At 36.3% G+C, this 17,055-nt stretch overlaps 1 protein-coding gene across 2 annotated transcripts in view; it reads left to right on the top strand.

The window, feature by feature from the left end:
* Nucleotides 1-15,206, top strand: part of LOC149539177 (protein MEI2-like 5) — a 50,788-nt gene extending 35,582 nt beyond the window's left edge. For both annotated transcript variants that reach the window (XM_089800504.1, XM_089800503.1), the window contains 9 exons: nucleotides 4,963-5,079; nucleotides 5,153-5,304; nucleotides 5,822-5,913; nucleotides 6,299-6,646; nucleotides 12,182-12,848; nucleotides 13,511-13,595; nucleotides 13,748-13,816; nucleotides 14,259-14,429; nucleotides 14,537-15,206. In XM_089800504.1, coding sequence (XP_089656630.1) covers nucleotides 4,963-5,079; nucleotides 5,153-5,304; nucleotides 5,822-5,913; nucleotides 6,299-6,646; nucleotides 12,182-12,848; nucleotides 13,511-13,595; nucleotides 13,748-13,816; nucleotides 14,259-14,429; nucleotides 14,537-14,725 — 1,890 coding nt within the window. In that variant the 3' untranslated portion in view covers nucleotides 14,726-15,206. The remainder of the gene's footprint in view (nucleotides 1-4,962; nucleotides 5,080-5,152; nucleotides 5,305-5,821; nucleotides 5,914-6,298; nucleotides 6,647-12,181; nucleotides 12,849-13,510; nucleotides 13,596-13,747; nucleotides 13,817-14,258; nucleotides 14,430-14,536) is intronic.
* Nucleotides 15,207-17,055: the final 1,849 nt, after the last annotated feature.

The following is a 17,055-nucleotide window of genomic DNA, read 5'->3' as shown; positions in this document are numbered from 1 at the left end:
ATGTTCCCTTTGGCTATTGCGTTGATCACTATTTGAGAATCTCCATGTAAATGGATTCTTCTTCCACCACTCTTCTTTGCCAACCAAAGAGCAAAGATTGTCACCAAACAGTCTGCTACATTATTAGTCCCTTCCAGCAATGACTTTGCCCCTAGCATCAAGATATTGTCTTGAGCAACGAAACCTTATCCTGATCACTGTTGCCATTCCAAAGAAACTTGCGCATTCTCTGGTCTATTTGTTTAATAACCTTCTGTGGTATTCGGTTGCATGACATCAGTAGATTGGGAGTGCTGAAACAACAGATTTCAGCTCAAAGAATCTTGCTTATTCTCTGCTCTATTTGTTTAATAACCTTTTGTGGTATTCGGTTGCATGACATTGAATAGATCGGGAGTGTTGAAACAACAGATTTCAGCAAAGTTAATCTTCCTCCCAAAGTTAACCACTGTGACTTCCATCTTTCCATAACCTTGCAACATCTATCAACTAGCTGATTCTAAAGACTGTCTCTCCCTGCACCTGCAAAATGAGGGGCTCCCAAAAGCTTACTTGGGAGCAATCCCTTTCAAACACCAAAGATACCTGCAATGTTCCTTTGCAAATTCTCTTCTACATTGAAGAAATATATTTCCGATTTCAACCAATTGATGTCTTGACCAGACACATCTTTGTAAGTATCCAATACATTTTTCATTACTCTTGCCTCCCTAATTGTTGCTTCCCCCACCAGAATAGTGTCGTTTGCAAACTGTGAGTGAGATGAAGGATCCAGGCCATCTGCAATTCTTACTCCTTTCCACAGTCCTTGACTCCTTTGCTTGAAAATAAACCTCCCTAAAACTTCTGCTAGCAAAATAAAGAGAAAAGGGGAGATTGGGTCACCTTGATGCAGAACCCTTGAAGTGGTAAAGAAACTCTGCAGACTACCATTTTGGTTCATTTCGAATATTTGCAGGGTATGACATTTTTAAATGAGATCATTTGGAATCATATATTAAAAATTGCAAGTGTGTTAGAGTGATTTCAAAGCAATTCTGAGATGATTCCAAGCAGAAAATGTTGTTTTCAATGCAATTTGATTGGCTTTCTTGACTTCTGACCTTCAAAAAACTGCCCTATACCATAAACCAATGTTTATTTGTGTTTGTTTTGTAGAGTTTGCTTATTTTACTCAAAAATTTGAAATCCAGTTATTATAAACAGAAACCCCAAAACTTTTCTTAATTCACTTGCAAATGTTTAAAATGTTTTCTTGGAAAACAGATCTCTTTCTGCTATGCCGTCTATTCTTTTTCTCATACAGACCTGTCTTTATATAGATCTTGTTTTGAGTATGAATTGTTGTTGCAATCAGCTGTGTACTGTTTCTGTATTGAGCTTTTTTATCTAGCAGTTTTAGGAGAAGTTTCTTTAATTTGAGAGAAGTCTATCTTACATTTTAAAGGCAAAGGTTATATATATATAATCCACAACATGTTGTAGTTCAAGAAGGGTACAACTTTCATAGCTAAGGAAAATACTGTGTTTTTATATTATTAGTGTGAGTGGGAGAGGAATTGAATAACTATGACTTTGATATTTGTTTTCTATATGGTGTAGTTCTGGTTTCTTTGTATCAGTATTTAATAATGACGAGGGAATGATATTATTTTAATTCTATAGGTGGACTTATTTAATTACTGTCAGAAGAAGAATTGATGCAGAATGATGAATTGTTGAGATGGAAATATATTATGCATTTTTAGGTGTCTACAGTAAGAAGAAAAATAATATGAAAGATTTATATTTTCATATGCATTGAAGTATCTTAAATTGATCGAAGCTATAGTCATCTCTGAGTACACTTTGTACCGTGCTTTTAAATAATGGCATTTGTATCCTTATCCACAGCTACTCCTACTAGGCAATTTTGGGTTAAATTATAATTTATATGTTACGATTATAATATATAATGTGAATTATCACTATTTTAAATCTTTTCTTTCATTGACATATATTTGTATGCAAGAAAAAGGTTAGTTTCTTAAATGTTTAATCATTTTACATGTTTTTGAGTTGTATAGGTATTGTGCACTTATTTTAAGGTTTAAATATTTTAATTTCTTTCATTATTTATATTTGTCATCTTCAAGCATCCGTTTCCCATAGTTAAAAATGGTGTACAGTCAACTTTTTTTGATTTTCTCAGTGGGTATCACTGACACCCAACCCAGTACCCAACCTGCCTTAATTGGTCTTAAAAACTGCCAAGTTGATGCAGGAGCATCTTGCATGGGAAAAATATTGGGGGAAAAAAAAAAAGTTGAAAAAAAAAAAAAATTTGCAAAAAAAAAAAAAAAAAAAAAAATTGGAGGAGAGAGAAAAGTGACGAAAATTAGAGGAGAAATAATAAAAAATAAAAAAAGGGAAAAAGGAGGAAAAAAGAAAAAGAAAAGAGAAATTTCTATTTTCAAGGTGCGTAGGTGGCATAAAATAGAAAAATAAGAAAAATAGTCGTCATTCCATTAATCGAGGTGTGTAGGTAGAAATTCTACAAGGTTTTGGATAAATCATGTATTTAATATTTGTTGGGTGCTTAGTTGTAATTGGGTGGGAATTTAATATTTATTTAAAGATAGTTGTATTTACCTTTTATCCCACATTGGTTGTGTTTGTAATGTCTTGGGTTAGAAGTGCCTATTTAAGCAAGGCTTATTATCATTTGTAATCAAGCTCAAGGGGAAGCTCAAGTGGAAGCTTGGAGAAGCTCAAGGGGGAAGCTTGAGGAGTAGAAGCTCAAGGAGAAGCTCGAGGAGTGGAAGCTCAAGGAGAAGCTTGATATCATCTTGTGGGTGTTGTAAGGATCTTCAAGTATAATAAAATTTCTTGTGAAGCATTTTTTTTATTGGTCTCCATATTGTTGCTTTCTTGATTGTGAGTGGGTAAGGGTGGTGTGGCCCTTTATCAAGTGGTATCAGAGCGGGAGATCCTGAGTGTACAAGCAGATCGCCGAAGTGTGAGGCAGTTTGTACCAGGACCTTGGTTGGGCAAAGTTTATCAGAGCTTGTGGATTGCAAATCCGTTGTCCTAGACTTGTGATGTGGTTCTTGATTGTTCGTGCGAGGTGGCAGGTTGCGATCTGACTTGCAAACAATTCAAGGTTGTCACAAGGAGCGTAGGAAGGATTTGTTGCAGAGGGTTTACGAAGATCTTGGAAGATGGCTCCAAGAGGATTGGACTCTAAGATGATTGCAAAAATCCATGATATAATGGAGAGGAATTTTTCTAAGATGTTTGCTCGATTGGATGCTAAAGCTAAGAAGGTCAAGGTGGAAGAGGATGGTTTTGCTGATCAGTTTGTGGAGCCTGATGCAGAACCTGTAGAGCAACTAGAGGTTGTTGCTAAAGATATTCCTAATGTTATTGATGTTGGGACAGATGTTGGTTTTCATGATCAATTGGTTGAGGAGATTGTGGAGCACTCGGTTGTGGATGATCTAGTTGATGTTGGTGGTGACTTGTATGTTGCAGAGCACTTGGAGGTGGATGATCCAGTTGTTGGGGGTGAGTTATGTATTGCAGAGCATCTTGTTGTGAGCAATGAGGTTGTTGATGTTGAGAGTTTGGCATGTATTGATGGAGATCTACATGTTGGTGCTGATATGGAGTTTGTTGTTGCTGATGCGGGGTTTGTTGCTGCTAGTGTGGATTCACTAGTTGTTGATGTGAATGGGAGTTTGCTAATGAAGCATTATGTTCAGTTTGTTCTTGTGCATGAGCTTGTTGATTGGATGGTTGAGATGTTGGTGTGGAAGATTTGCATGGTGGTTTTCTTGTCTCTGTTGAGGTGGAAACCATTGGTGGAGATGAAGATGGTGGTAGATCTTACTTTTGTCGTCAAAGTGTGGGACACACTTTTCTATTTACTGGGGGAGTCTGATGCAGGAGCATCTTGCATGGGAAAAATATTGGGGGAAAAAAAAAAAGTTGAAAAAAAAAAAATTTGAAAAAAAAAAAAAAAAAAAAAAAAATTGGAGGAGAGAGAAAAGTGACGAAAATTAGAGGAGAAATAATAAAAAATAAAAAAAGGGAAAAAGGAGGAAAAAAGAAAAAGAAAAGAGAAATTTCTATTTTCAAGGTGCGTAGGTGGCATAAAATAGAAAAATAAGAAAAATAGTCGTCATTCCATTAATCGAGGTGTGTAGGTAGAAATTCTAGAAGGTTTTGGATAAATCATGTATTTAATATTTGTTGGGTGCTTAGTTGTAATTGGGTGGGAATTTAATATTTATTTAAAGATAGTTGTATTTACCTTTTATCCCACATTGGTTGTGTTTGTAATGTCTTGGGTTAGAAGTGCCTATTTAAGCAAGGCTTATTATCATTTGTAATCAAGCTCAAGGGGAAGCTCAAGTGGAAGCTTGGAGAAGCTCAAGGGGGAAGCTTGAGGAGTAGAAGCTCAAGGAGAAGCTCGAGGAGTGGAAGCTCAAGGAGAAGCTTGATATCATCTTGTGGGTGTTGTAAGGATCTTCAAGTATAATAAAATTTCTTGTGAAGCATTTTTTTTATTGGTCTCCATATTGTTGCTTTCTTGATTGTGAGTGGGTAAGGGTGGTGTGGCCCTTTATCACAAGTTGAGGTCAGGAAGGGGCAACTGAGGCGAGACTAATCCCACCTATTGCTGTCTACCATAGCAATACATATCTCCATCTCCTAGAACTATGTAAGACTGAGAATACACCAGTTTCACGTTGGCAGATTTTCTTTATTAGGTTATTGAGAAGATTATCCTTTAAGAGAACTAAAAAGTTGTTTAGATAATTTCTATTTCCTAAGTGAGATGTCAAATGCTCCCCACTTCATGATGGCTGAGATTTTTCTGCAACCCCATTGAACATTTTGGCAATCCCTGCATGCTGGAATTATAATTAATCTCATTGTAAACTTATTTCTCAAAGTTGGTTTCTGGTACATTTTCAGGACAATCCTTCAGATAAAGACATAAATCAGGGCACACTGGTTGCATTCAACTTGGATCCATCTGTGTCGAATGATGATTTACGACAAATATTTGGAGCTCATGGGGAAGTAAAAGAGGTAATTTTTTCCTTTTTTGGCTTAGGTTAATTTATGCTGAATTTATTATTACTAACCTTGGTATTTGTAACAGATAAGGGAAACCCCCCACAAACGACATCATAAGTTTATTGAATTTTATGATGTGAGACATGCTGAAGCAGCATTACGAGCCCTAAACAGGAGTGAAATAGCTGGCAAGCGTATCAAACTTGAACCTAGCCGTCCTGGCGGAGCAAGGCGCAGGTACTGGCCTTCAATATGAGTTTTCTTGATTATGTTTGATTGGAGCCGGTGAATTTTCTTTCATCTATTATTAGTTCCTGGTGATAAAGCGAAGACTCAGTATATCCACAAATTTTAGGAAAATGCATGATTAGTTCCAATAATGAAACCATCAACTGATTAAAAAAATTCAAATTAAATTGCTGTTTTAGGATAGTTAGGTGTCCAAAGAAGGTGGACCAGGCTTTTCATAGAGGCCATTGTTCTATGGCAATAAATATCCTTTTTACCAAATTTCAGTATATATTTCAAACGTTATCCTTAATTGGTGAATTTTGCATTCGTATGTTTATGGACAAAAAGATATACTCTAGTGTGTTTATATTATAATTTTTATCAATAAGTTAACCATTTTATCATCTGGGTGCTACTCAATCATCATATGTTGATTATAAGTACTGTTAAATTATTATTTTTCTAAGTTGATTTGTCTTTTCATCATGTTTTTCTACTGCTTATTACATTTTGAAATGTCCAGCTATATGCAATGTCTGAGCCAGGAGCCAGAGCAGGACGAAAACAGAGCTTTCCAGCAACAAACTGGTTCACCATTGCTGAATTCACCTCCAGGTCTGCTTTTTAGCTTTGAGTTTCATTTCTCTAACTAGCTTTAGGATATTTGATGTACAATGAGTTGTTAGCCAATTCTTTGATCTGCAACTCAATGCATATGAAGAAATTATGGGTTTATGATAAATTCAGGTGACAAAATGTGTAATCTGAAGGATGCTTATGTTGGTCACATTGGCAAGGTTTTTGTAATTCTTTTTTGGATAATTGGCACTTGGCAAAGAAATGGGACATTAAGAATAATTAACAGATTGCACGCTTGCTTCATTCTGTTTCTATCAGTTTGTTTTACATAGTTTGAATACTTGTAGAATTTAAATAGTCAAGACATCTTACTTTATGTTGTATTTACAAATGGCTCTAAATAATTTGATGTCACAAACAGGGCCTTGGGAACATTTTAACACTCCTAGTGAAAATGGTTCAGTTCACAGCATGACATTTTCACGAGGTTTTGGAAATATAAACTACCCAATTAACATGCCATCACCAGGGATTGGTGCAAGTCTACCACCTTTCCCTTCTACCAAAAGCGGAATCGTAACCAGTGACTTTGCAAGAGCTAAACAGATTGAGCAAATGGCTACCTTCAAGAGTTTAACAAAGCCTAATCAGCTAAGTCAGTCTCATTCTTTTCCAGACCATGAAAATGGTATGCTGCAGGTGATGCATTATAATTCTTCTGGAAGTGTACCTGTACCACAGAGTTCCACCCCTTTTGGGCACCGTGAAGGTACTGTCTAGCATTCATTTATGGTATTTGGCTTTGCCATATTTCTCTGTCAGAATTTTAGTTGTTGCTCTGGTTAGTGTTTATTCATGGATGACAACATATATGTTTTTTAGGGGCTACTGATCGTAACTATAAGTTAGCATTTATGCAATAATCTTAGCTGGTTGAAGTCAATTATATTTGAAAGCATTGTAATGACTTTTATTCAGAAGCAGTCCATTTTCCTCTCAATGCAATGATAGGTTGGATTTGTTGATGCTGAATCATCACATTATCATTCATTGCTTAGGCTATAAAATTTATCATAAGGTCTGGAAAATCTTTATGTACCAGTTATCTCAGATATTATTTTTGTACTGAAGTCATAAACATTACATTTAATGCAAGAACTTGCATGTATACTAAGTGAACTATGTACAATGTCATGAAAATTTTCCTGTATTATACAATTTAATGTAAATGTCTCTTTTCCAAGTATGTTAAGATTGTTTCTTATAGAGTACCTCTGGGGGAGGAGAGACCGGAATGAATATACTCCTAGGTAATGCTGGAATGCGGCCTAAGGGCAGGACACATGTTCTGTGATTTTGGAACTGTAAAAATCTCCGTATATTGGGTATGGTTACTAAAATTTCTGTAAATAATAATTAATATAAATAAAAAGTAATAAGTAAATAGAATATAAGACTCATATGACTTTATAAGCAAAGATTTTGAGAGCAAATATTAGTAAAATTTGACCCAACACGAATAACATTAGAGAGGGCTGAAAACTTCAAAATTTAAACAAAGGTTAGAATACCTAATTATTACATTATGGTCATCCATGGTATTGCACTTTGAAAATCACAATCAGAGTTGCACAATACCAGTATAAGTTGACTCCCTGACAAAAGCACTGAGACACAGACCAATGCAGTTTTCCACAGTTCAAGCTTCTTTTGGTAAAAACAATCTGTGTTTATCATATGAAAATACCATTTGTACTCGTAGTACATTTATAATGGTAATGGTAGCTTTTCATGTCACAAAGAAGCAAGACATCAATTGGTGTACAAGGTGATTGTTCTTATATTTAACTTATATGATGCTGAGATCAGGTGTATAAACTGCATGCTGGATTGTGACTTTTGTCCTCCACTTTAGAGAACATGAGGCATCACTAGTAGATGAACTCAAGTTGTATGTATTCCTAGCATAGACATATGTAAGATTGCTATAGGTTCTCTGCCACTTATTTTTATGGCTTGCACTCATGTAATATGCATGGACCAGTGTTTTCTCAGCTGTAGCCTCAGGACTTCCCAAATAGTGGGCTGAACTCTTGCAATGTTTTAAAAGTTCCTCAATTTATCTTATTAAAGCATACTTACTGGATTTGCACCCGCGTGCCCCGGTCTCTTCGTGCGGATGTGTGGGGGTATGTGTCTGGATGCCCTGTGGATGAGCACCCAGACAGCATCCAGTTGCATGTGAGATCAACTTTCGAAGGAGATAAGACTCCTTTGCCTGGTTTATGCAATGTGCCGATGTACCAAGTTCAGGAATGTGGAAATAATCATAAATATATTCTAGAAGAAATCAATACTCAATAAGTGGGCTATATAGCAAAAAATAGTGTTATGCATCATGACTATCAGTCATTTTAGATACTGTATACATGGATTTATTTTGCTGTTAAGTAGCATTGTTAGACTGTGTCAACTAATCATAGTTTTCATATTCAATTTCAAGATAGTAATCCTCATTTAGGCCCACATGCTTCCGTCCTATGTACCCAACTACTTGAATTTCTGTGTCTAATTTGTATACCTGAGATCAGACCGATAATTGTTCTGTAAGAGAATGCTTTTTTAAGTGGATAATATGTTTGGATCTTAACTAACCGTACGTCCAGTGGCTTGTGTCAGTTGTTTAATCCTGCACTTGTTTAGTAAATTGATAGCAGGTGTCTATAACACTAAACCTTGCAAGAGCCAAGCTCTTGGCAGATGGTAGTCTGTGTATTTACAAGCAATAAATGTAGAGCAATCTCTTCATGATGCAAAGTTGAGACAGGAAAGAAAAATGAGAGCATGAACAGCTGAGTAATTTTCTACTACATGTCATCTCCCTTTTTCTGAAGATTTTGATTAAGCTAAGCCCCACCTATAAAGGCCTTAGTGTTGGTAAGGCATTGTGATATGTACCACTATCTTCTTTTTTCCTATACTTTTGATTAATTTTGTACAATGAGAGCATGAACAGCTGAGTAATTTTCTACTAAATGTCATCTCCCTTTTTCTAAAGATTTTGATTAAGCTAGGCCTCACGTATAAACGCCTTAGTGTTGGTAAGGCATTGTGATATGTGCCACTATCTTCTTTTTTCCTATATTTTTGATTAATTTAGTACACGTACCCAAACACATCCAACACCCCCCAATTTTTTTTAAATATCCAAATACCGGCTTCTTGTACTTGCATCCGTACCCAGATTCAAACCAGTAACCTAGTATTAAAGTTTTCTTACAAAACATGTTTTGTAGAATAATAAGGCAACTCTATGGAAGAAAGTATGTACTGCTGCTGTACTGTCATTTGGAAAAAACTGTCATGACCTCTTTGTTTATATTTTCTTTATAAAGACTGTCCACCCCTGCGCTACTCACACCCCCCACCACCTGCACCACACACACACCTCTCTCCATCCACTTCCTGGGGATGCCTGCAGGGGGAATTTTTTGATGTCCCTGGGACATCGTCTGCAAATTCATATCTGTGCATTCTCACTGTTTTTAGGTCATTTCTAGGGATGCCCCATGGTGTGGGAGGTCTCCCAGAATGCAGGTTTTTATCTTTAAAAAATTAAAAACAAGATGCCTTTGGATAACTTCTGCATGCTGGGACTGCATGTCCCCAAAATGCAGGATGAATTTCAGGAATTACCTAAGGGAGGCACAGGAATACCAAGTGTATTTTATTTGGGATGTGGTAGGTGGTACATCTGGAGGATTTTGCTTTCCAGTCCTTCTGTAATGATGAGAATGCATTTCAGAACCGGGGATGTGTCAACATAGATCCCCTTAAGTGCTGATTTCCAAGTAGTTTTCCCTTTGGTAACTATGCATATGGACTAAATTGCAACAATTTCGACGTCAGTAACCATGATAGTATGGCCCATAGTTGAAATGATCAGGAAGAGATGTATGCCTCATATTAGAAAGTGAAAAGATTTTATTTTATTTTGATGCCTGGTCATGCTCAAGGAGAAATCTTTCTTAGAAGGAAAAGGTCCAAATATGGGTACCTTTGTATACCTGGGGATCCAAGTCTGTGAATAGTGAATGTAAGATTGAAGTAGTCTTGAGGCGAATGTTACAAACAGAAAACTCAGTCTGGACAATTCAAATGACAACCTGCATTTGCGAAAGATCATATGATGATTAGAAAGTGAAAAGATTTTCTTTTATTTTGATGCATGTTCATGTTCAAGGAGAAAACTTTCATAGAAGGAAAAGGTCCAAATATGGGTACCTTTGTATACCAGGGGATCCAAGTCCTTGAATAGTGAATGTAAGATTGAAGTAGTCTTGAGGCAAATCAGCAAATGTCATGAACAGAAAGAGGGACGAAATGTCCAGATTGGACTGAGGGCGCCAATCATGGACATACTCGTCACCAAATACCAGAAAAAAACAGCCTCCCAAGATGCATCTTCATTGATTCTGAACACATTGCCGAGTCTTTTTACAGTGATCGGCCCTGTAAATGACGAAATCTGGCCCAAAGTTTTCAAGTGCAAGGATTAATTAGCCTCCATTGGGCACACACAGCTTTCACCAGCCCACACACTCTTCTCAAAGTTCAAAAGTCTTTTGGCAAAATCAGTAATGAAGAGGCCATTAAAAACTACAGCTGAAGCCTCCAGAACAGAGTGCGTTTAAATGAATGCGCTAGCATTTCGATTGTATCCAGCTCACCACACCTGCCAGCCACATATGGGTTGACCTTTACAAATGCCACATAATGAATACTGCTGCCACCCTCTCATGTACCACCCAACACATGATCAATCCAACACCTTTATTCTTCTAATCAAGATCTAAGTCCTCTAGAGAAATTGAGCTGAGATCTTCAAGAAGTTCAAATTTGTCATGTAGTGACCCTGATGTGCCCACCTTGGAGAGTTTGTCAGCCAAGGAATTGGCCTCTCCCGGAACATGTTTAATCCTGAATTTCTCCACTTCTTCCAAAAGGGCACGTATTTGCCGAACGTATCTGTTCAAATACCATGTATCCAGTTCCCCTTTGACAATCCCATTCACCATGAACTGTGAATCACCTTCAAGATGAATTTGCCAGGCTCCCAACTTAATGCCCAACAAGACTGCTTCAACTAGGCATTTGGCCTGATTATTAGTTCCATCTGAAACATGCTTTGCAATAATGGCTACAACATTACTTTCTGTATTTCTTGCTACAATACCAACTCCTGGTGGGCCTGGGTCCCCCTTTGATGCTTCATCAAAAAAATCCATCCAGTATCCAGAGGGACTCGAGAAACCTTAGCAACAGCATCCTTAACCTCTCAAGGATTATCCCTCTTAGGCCCATTAATGGGCGTCATTCTACTATGGTCGTGATATTAATGGGGATTTATCATTTACAGTTTCCACTCATTAACAATGAGGATGCATGCTCAATGTTTTCCTTATTCCTGCGATTTTTAATACCAAAAAATTATTGGGCAAGCACATTTCTGATTTAGAAGAATGGTTCTATCTTATATTCCATGGGTTTTCTGGTGCAGGGAATGGGTTCATGGTATAGTTTTGTCCTAAAACATTTGATTATGTATGAAACAACATTCAGAAAACAATATTTGGGAACTAAACTCAGTACACAATACCTGTTACATGTTTTGCAAATTGGCGTAGGAAGCTAATTTGGACAGTTGGTATGGGAACATTCATGGTTAAGCATGCATAGGCTGGAAGAATACTGAGATGGCTGACCTGATAAATTCCATCACTTCAAACTCATTAAAGAAGATTTCTTGTGAACAATTCTCCATGAAAGAAGAGCATCTACATTGTATTGTTACTAATATGCAGTTGATTGCCCCAAAAATTGATATTACATTATGTTTCACCATGGGAGTACTATATGTACAAAAAGTAATTGTTGTTAAAATACTGAATTCATAATGACCTAGCTAAAGTGACACAGGTATGAAGGAAAATATCTAGTGAGGAGGTTTCTGTCGTGGTTCTCTTGTTGGTATCTTTGTTTCACTACTAGGATTTCTAGCAATGATGTGGGCTAAATTTAAAATTCTCGTAGAGCCTTCAGCATGGTCAAAATTTGAATTTAGAACATAACGGATAGCTCTAGGTACATAAAAGAATTCCTCCTTTCTTTCATGCAATTGTACCTGCCAACATTTGTGGCACTGAAAATAAGAACTTCTTATTCCTTTTTAGAAATTATAAGTATAAGAAATTTTGTAGCCTAATTCTTTTCTAAGCATAATCTCACTGGACTATCTGAACAGGGACAGGAACAGGAAGCAGTGGTTCAGTTGGTTATCCAAGTCCAAGCTCAGCTGGAAGTGGTACATTTCCAGGTCATCCCTATGTGTGGAGCAGCGCTAGTCCCTATTCTCATCATATTCCATGGCCTGGAGCCTCACACAGACCCACATTTAATTCTGGTGGAGCCCAGCCTTACTCAATGAGACAGTTGCCCTACCTAAGTTCGTCCATGACATCACGTCATTACCATGTTGGCTCTGCTCCTTCGAGTGAGCCTTCACTGGAAAGACACTTTGGTTATATCACAGAATCACCTGATTTGTCTTTTGTGAGCCCTAGCTCTCTTGGAACCATGAGTTGTACCACTGGGAGCCCTGTAATGGGTTTTGGTGGACATGGCGTTGTAAATGCTGGTATTGCTGGTATGACTTCAAATGGAAGCACTGAATGTGGGTCTCCAATTGGGGTTCTTTCCCCACAGCGTAAAGGTCGGATGTTTCCTAGTGCTGGTCTTACTGGTACAATGGCAAACTTTGGAGAAGGACTAAGTGACCGTAGCCGAAGCCGTCGTGGTGATTCCATTATGAATCAAGCAGACAATAAGAAACAATATCAACTTGATTTGGAGAAAATCATGCGTGGTGAAGATACCCGAACAACCATTATGATCAAGAACATACCCAACAAGTAAGCCTCCAAGTTTCTGATCTCGGTTTTGTTTTGAAGGGAACAGTAAATCCTTTTGATTGATTAATATATACAATAGTTAAATGTTCTATCTTATTTAGACCTGATGCTCATGCATATATAATTGCAGACAATGTTTTGCTGACTTTATTCTTAACTATTATAAAGCTGTAATATAAATGCTTTTACTGATTGAGATTACTAATCAATTCGTCATCTGTAAGTTTATTACACTGCTTCATACCAACTGAACTTAATGGTGTTAATTGTTTTATATGCCTGTAACCATGTGTTGGGGCTCTATCTTATATTAGGAGTATCACACTTTTGATGGTGCAACCCTGATGAATTTTCTTGTTTTATGGAGCAAATAACTTATAAAAGAACCGTCTGGAAACGTGTAAAAATTTCCAATTCTCGCATAGAAATGTTTCACTTAATATTCTTGATTTTTTTTCACTTCCATCAAATTATTGTAAGCTAATGCCAGTTTTTTAAAATAAAATTTAAACTTAACTTAAAATATGATTGTGAAGATATGTTTGTTGGGAAATTAGTTCTTCAGTTTTGGTGGCATGATAATGTGTATAGGTTATTTATTGGATTCCAAACATATGCTCTATTTTCTGTCATTAAAATATTTCTGTTATGACAATCTACAGGTATACTTCAAAGATGCTGATTCTAGCTATTGACGAACACCATCATGGAACATATGATTTTCTTTACTTGCCAATTGATTTCAAGGCAAGATTCTTGAACTCCAAAACTTTAAGCTCTGAATTTTAATTATTCCTATTATCCACACTGTGCCTTTTATCTGGAAAAGGCCTAAAGTTTTTTCACCATGTTCTACAATGGGCTTTTGGCGATATCTGATCTGTTACTTCCTTTGACAGAATAAATGCAATGTTGGCTATGCATTTATAAATATGACAGCTCCATCTCATATTATTCCTTTTTATCAGGTATGTTAACTCATTAATCCTTATAATTCTGGGATTTTTTAATATAAAAGTTCTTGCACAGAATAAATGCAATGTTGGCTATGCATTTATAAATATGACAGCTTCATCTCCTATTATTCCTTTTTATCAGGTATGTTAACTCATTAATCCTTATAATTCTGGGATTTTTTAATATAAAAGTTGTTGCACATCCTAATATCATATCTTGCGTATCATCTACATTGCAAAAATATTCATTGGCTAAATTAAATGTTGCGAGTGCATGACACTTCTAATCCATGATGAGGATATGTTTTTTGATTTAATAGATTAGTATTTTGTTTGGGATATGTTGGAGTATTAGTTTATAACTTTATTGTGTGTACTGATTCAATGGCAAATTTGGTAATATGAAAATGGTGATAGACTACTAAGACTATATTCGTATTGATGGAACTAGCAGGCATTCAATGGAAAGAAATGGGAGAAGTTCAATAGTGAGAAAGTTGCTTCTTTGGCCTATGCACGAATTCAGGGAAAAGCTGCTCTCATCTCACATTTCCAAAATTCTAGTCTGTTGAATGAAGATAAGCGGTGTCGTCCTATTGTCATTAATCCTGAGGCTGGAAATCAGGTAGATTTGGCTATGCCCTATTTAAAAATTATTATATTGCAAGTTCTAGCCCCCTGATGGCTTATACGATGCTGATGAAATGTGTAATTTGTACATTGAACCACCAGGAGGTTCTTCCAATGGGACTTGATCTTAAGGTATATCCGGCAAAAGAATTTGGTGATGCAGGCATACAACAAAGTCCAACAGAAAATCTTAATAAGGATGAATTTCTAAAAAATGTTGATGCTGCTACCAATGACAATGACTTCAATGAAATTTCAAGTGAAATAAGCAAGTTGCTTGACCTTTCCTGAGAATTACTGGTATCATGTGGGTTGTGGGTATCATGTGGTACAACGCTCATTTTTTGCCTTTTGATATGCGGCAAGGCTGCTAGAAAACTCATTCCCAGAGGTCTCATTTTGTTTCCTCAGATTTGGCGAGGCTTTTGTTCATTTCTGTATATAAAAGGTCTACACGATTGATTAGTTTTGTGTTTGGAAGCCGGCAACATACTCAGGTTAAACAACTTTGAAGAATTTGCAAAAACATTAAATTCTTCTGTTGAATCCAACCTGAGCAAGTGTACAGGTGAACTGAGAGATTAACGGAGGTTTTCTTTGTCAAGGCATTGACATTCTTTATGTAAATTTGCTCGACTTAAAAACAATTTCAACGATAATATTTCTAATATTACAATGTAGATCTTCTAACACCATAAGATATGGTGTAAGCAACTGATCTTGTAATTATGCCAAAAGTCTGTTTAATATGTTTTTTGTACATTTTGGATAATTCTATAGCTAGTGGAATGATCTCTTATCTTGAATTTGCTGAAATATATATAACTGGTCTTTGTTAACATTGCAACATTGCAAAGGGGTTAAATTATTAGAATGTGCTGAAGCTACAGAAACAGAAATTCACCAGCTGGTGCCAATATTATGTTGATAAGTGAAAAAAACGAAATCAAGTATGCTGTTGATTCGGATCATCTCAGAAAAATAAAATGAATGAATTGGCTGTACCGTAGAGCCTGTTTGTAATGTCTAGGATGCCACAGGTTGTTCATATCTGTGAAGGATTCATATAATAGTGGTATAGTTGCAGTTAGATATATCATATGTTCCCACACATCGAAATAATTTTAATGTAAAAATAGAAACTTTTAAATGCAGCTTTTAATTATAGTTTTTAAACTCTGAATAAATCTGAAGAATTTATAGTAAAAATGAAGGCTGAACTTTAGATACAGCTTTAGATTTGGATTTTTGAAGAGACTGCAAATAGAATTAAAATGATTTAAGCCTTATAAATGCAACTTTATGTAATGTCATAGATTGATTGAGGTCATATTTTTGAAGCGGTTGTCATAAGTATACCTACCGACTTGGAACTGATTTGGAATCAAACAAATTACTGAATGGCTTGATAGTGGGTTTACTTCTAAATAAGGCTTGTTGCCAGAAAATCTTTTCGTACTAGATAGACATTTGATAGAAGCTAGGATTTCATTTTATCTGTTGTTTCAGTACATTGCATCATTTATTCCCCCATGGCTAAACAGCAAACTAAGACCTGTTCTATAAAGACAATGAAGTAAAAAAAAACTGGTAAGGGATGCATTTTAGTTTTCTGTTTAGACGTTTCCATATATTCAATAGATTGCAAAGCAACACTGAATTGTACAAATGACTGCGAATTTACACTAGCACGAGGCCACAGCTGCTAGGCAGGTTTCTTTTATGTTCTTGTTTTTAACATTTCCAGAACAGACATAATTGAAATGTCTAATGACATTTATAATCCTAGAAGCTGTGACGAAATATATCATACTTGCATGCATGGTACAGTCTAAAACACTTAAAAAAATTCTTATTATAACTGTTGTTGGGAGAGTTCATTGAGCCATTGATTACTTCATTTGTAGCTTTTTCAAATTCCATCACTTTGTTCTTCATTTTTTACACTAGATAGATGCAGAGATTTTAATTTGTTGATAGTAATTTCCTTGTATGCAAAGTTTGGCCCTACATTTTGTGGATTGCTCAAAGATTCTTACTTTGCATTATTTTATTACATGTTAGATTCTGCAGTGTTATGTTTTTATACCTTAAATTGCTAAAGCTCAAGCTCTAGCTTAATGTCTGCATCTTTTGTTAAACTAATTCTTTAAATGGGTTTTTGATCCCACCTTTTACATGCTTTCTCTAGGGTGCATTGAGTTTTCTGCTTGTCTCATTTGTAGCTTCATTAAATTGCAACACTTCATTTCTTGCTTCTAAACATTAGGATAGATATATTGATTAGGTTGGATTTTGTGTACAGTTTTGTGCTCGTCTTTAGGTCTTGCTTGGCATTTGGCTGCAGTTGTATAGTTTTTGTTGCATCTGCTTTATTTTTGCGCTCTATTTGATGTATACAGTATTTTTTAGTTACACCAGAAGTATCCCCGTGACCTACCCTCAACATCCAACCCAGCTTACCTTGGTCTTGCTGCCAAGACCGATCCTCTGGGGATGTACCAAGCCATCCGCAAGCCTGATGCATCGGGTCTTTTGGAGTTGAGATCACTGGGGAACAAACTCAAGGCTCAGCCAACTCTGTTACCCATGTGGCCTGATATACGGTATTAATGGCCACA

The sequence above is a fragment of the Cupressus sempervirens genome, chromosome 9 (assembly GCF_028749045.1).
Source record: "Cupressus sempervirens isolate cs-2001-9-10 chromosome 9, ASM2874904v1, whole genome shotgun sequence".
Classification (NCBI taxonomy): domain Eukaryota; kingdom Viridiplantae; phylum Streptophyta; class Pinopsida; order Cupressales; family Cupressaceae; genus Cupressus; species Cupressus sempervirens.
This window is presented reverse-complemented; position numbering and strand designations above follow the sequence as displayed.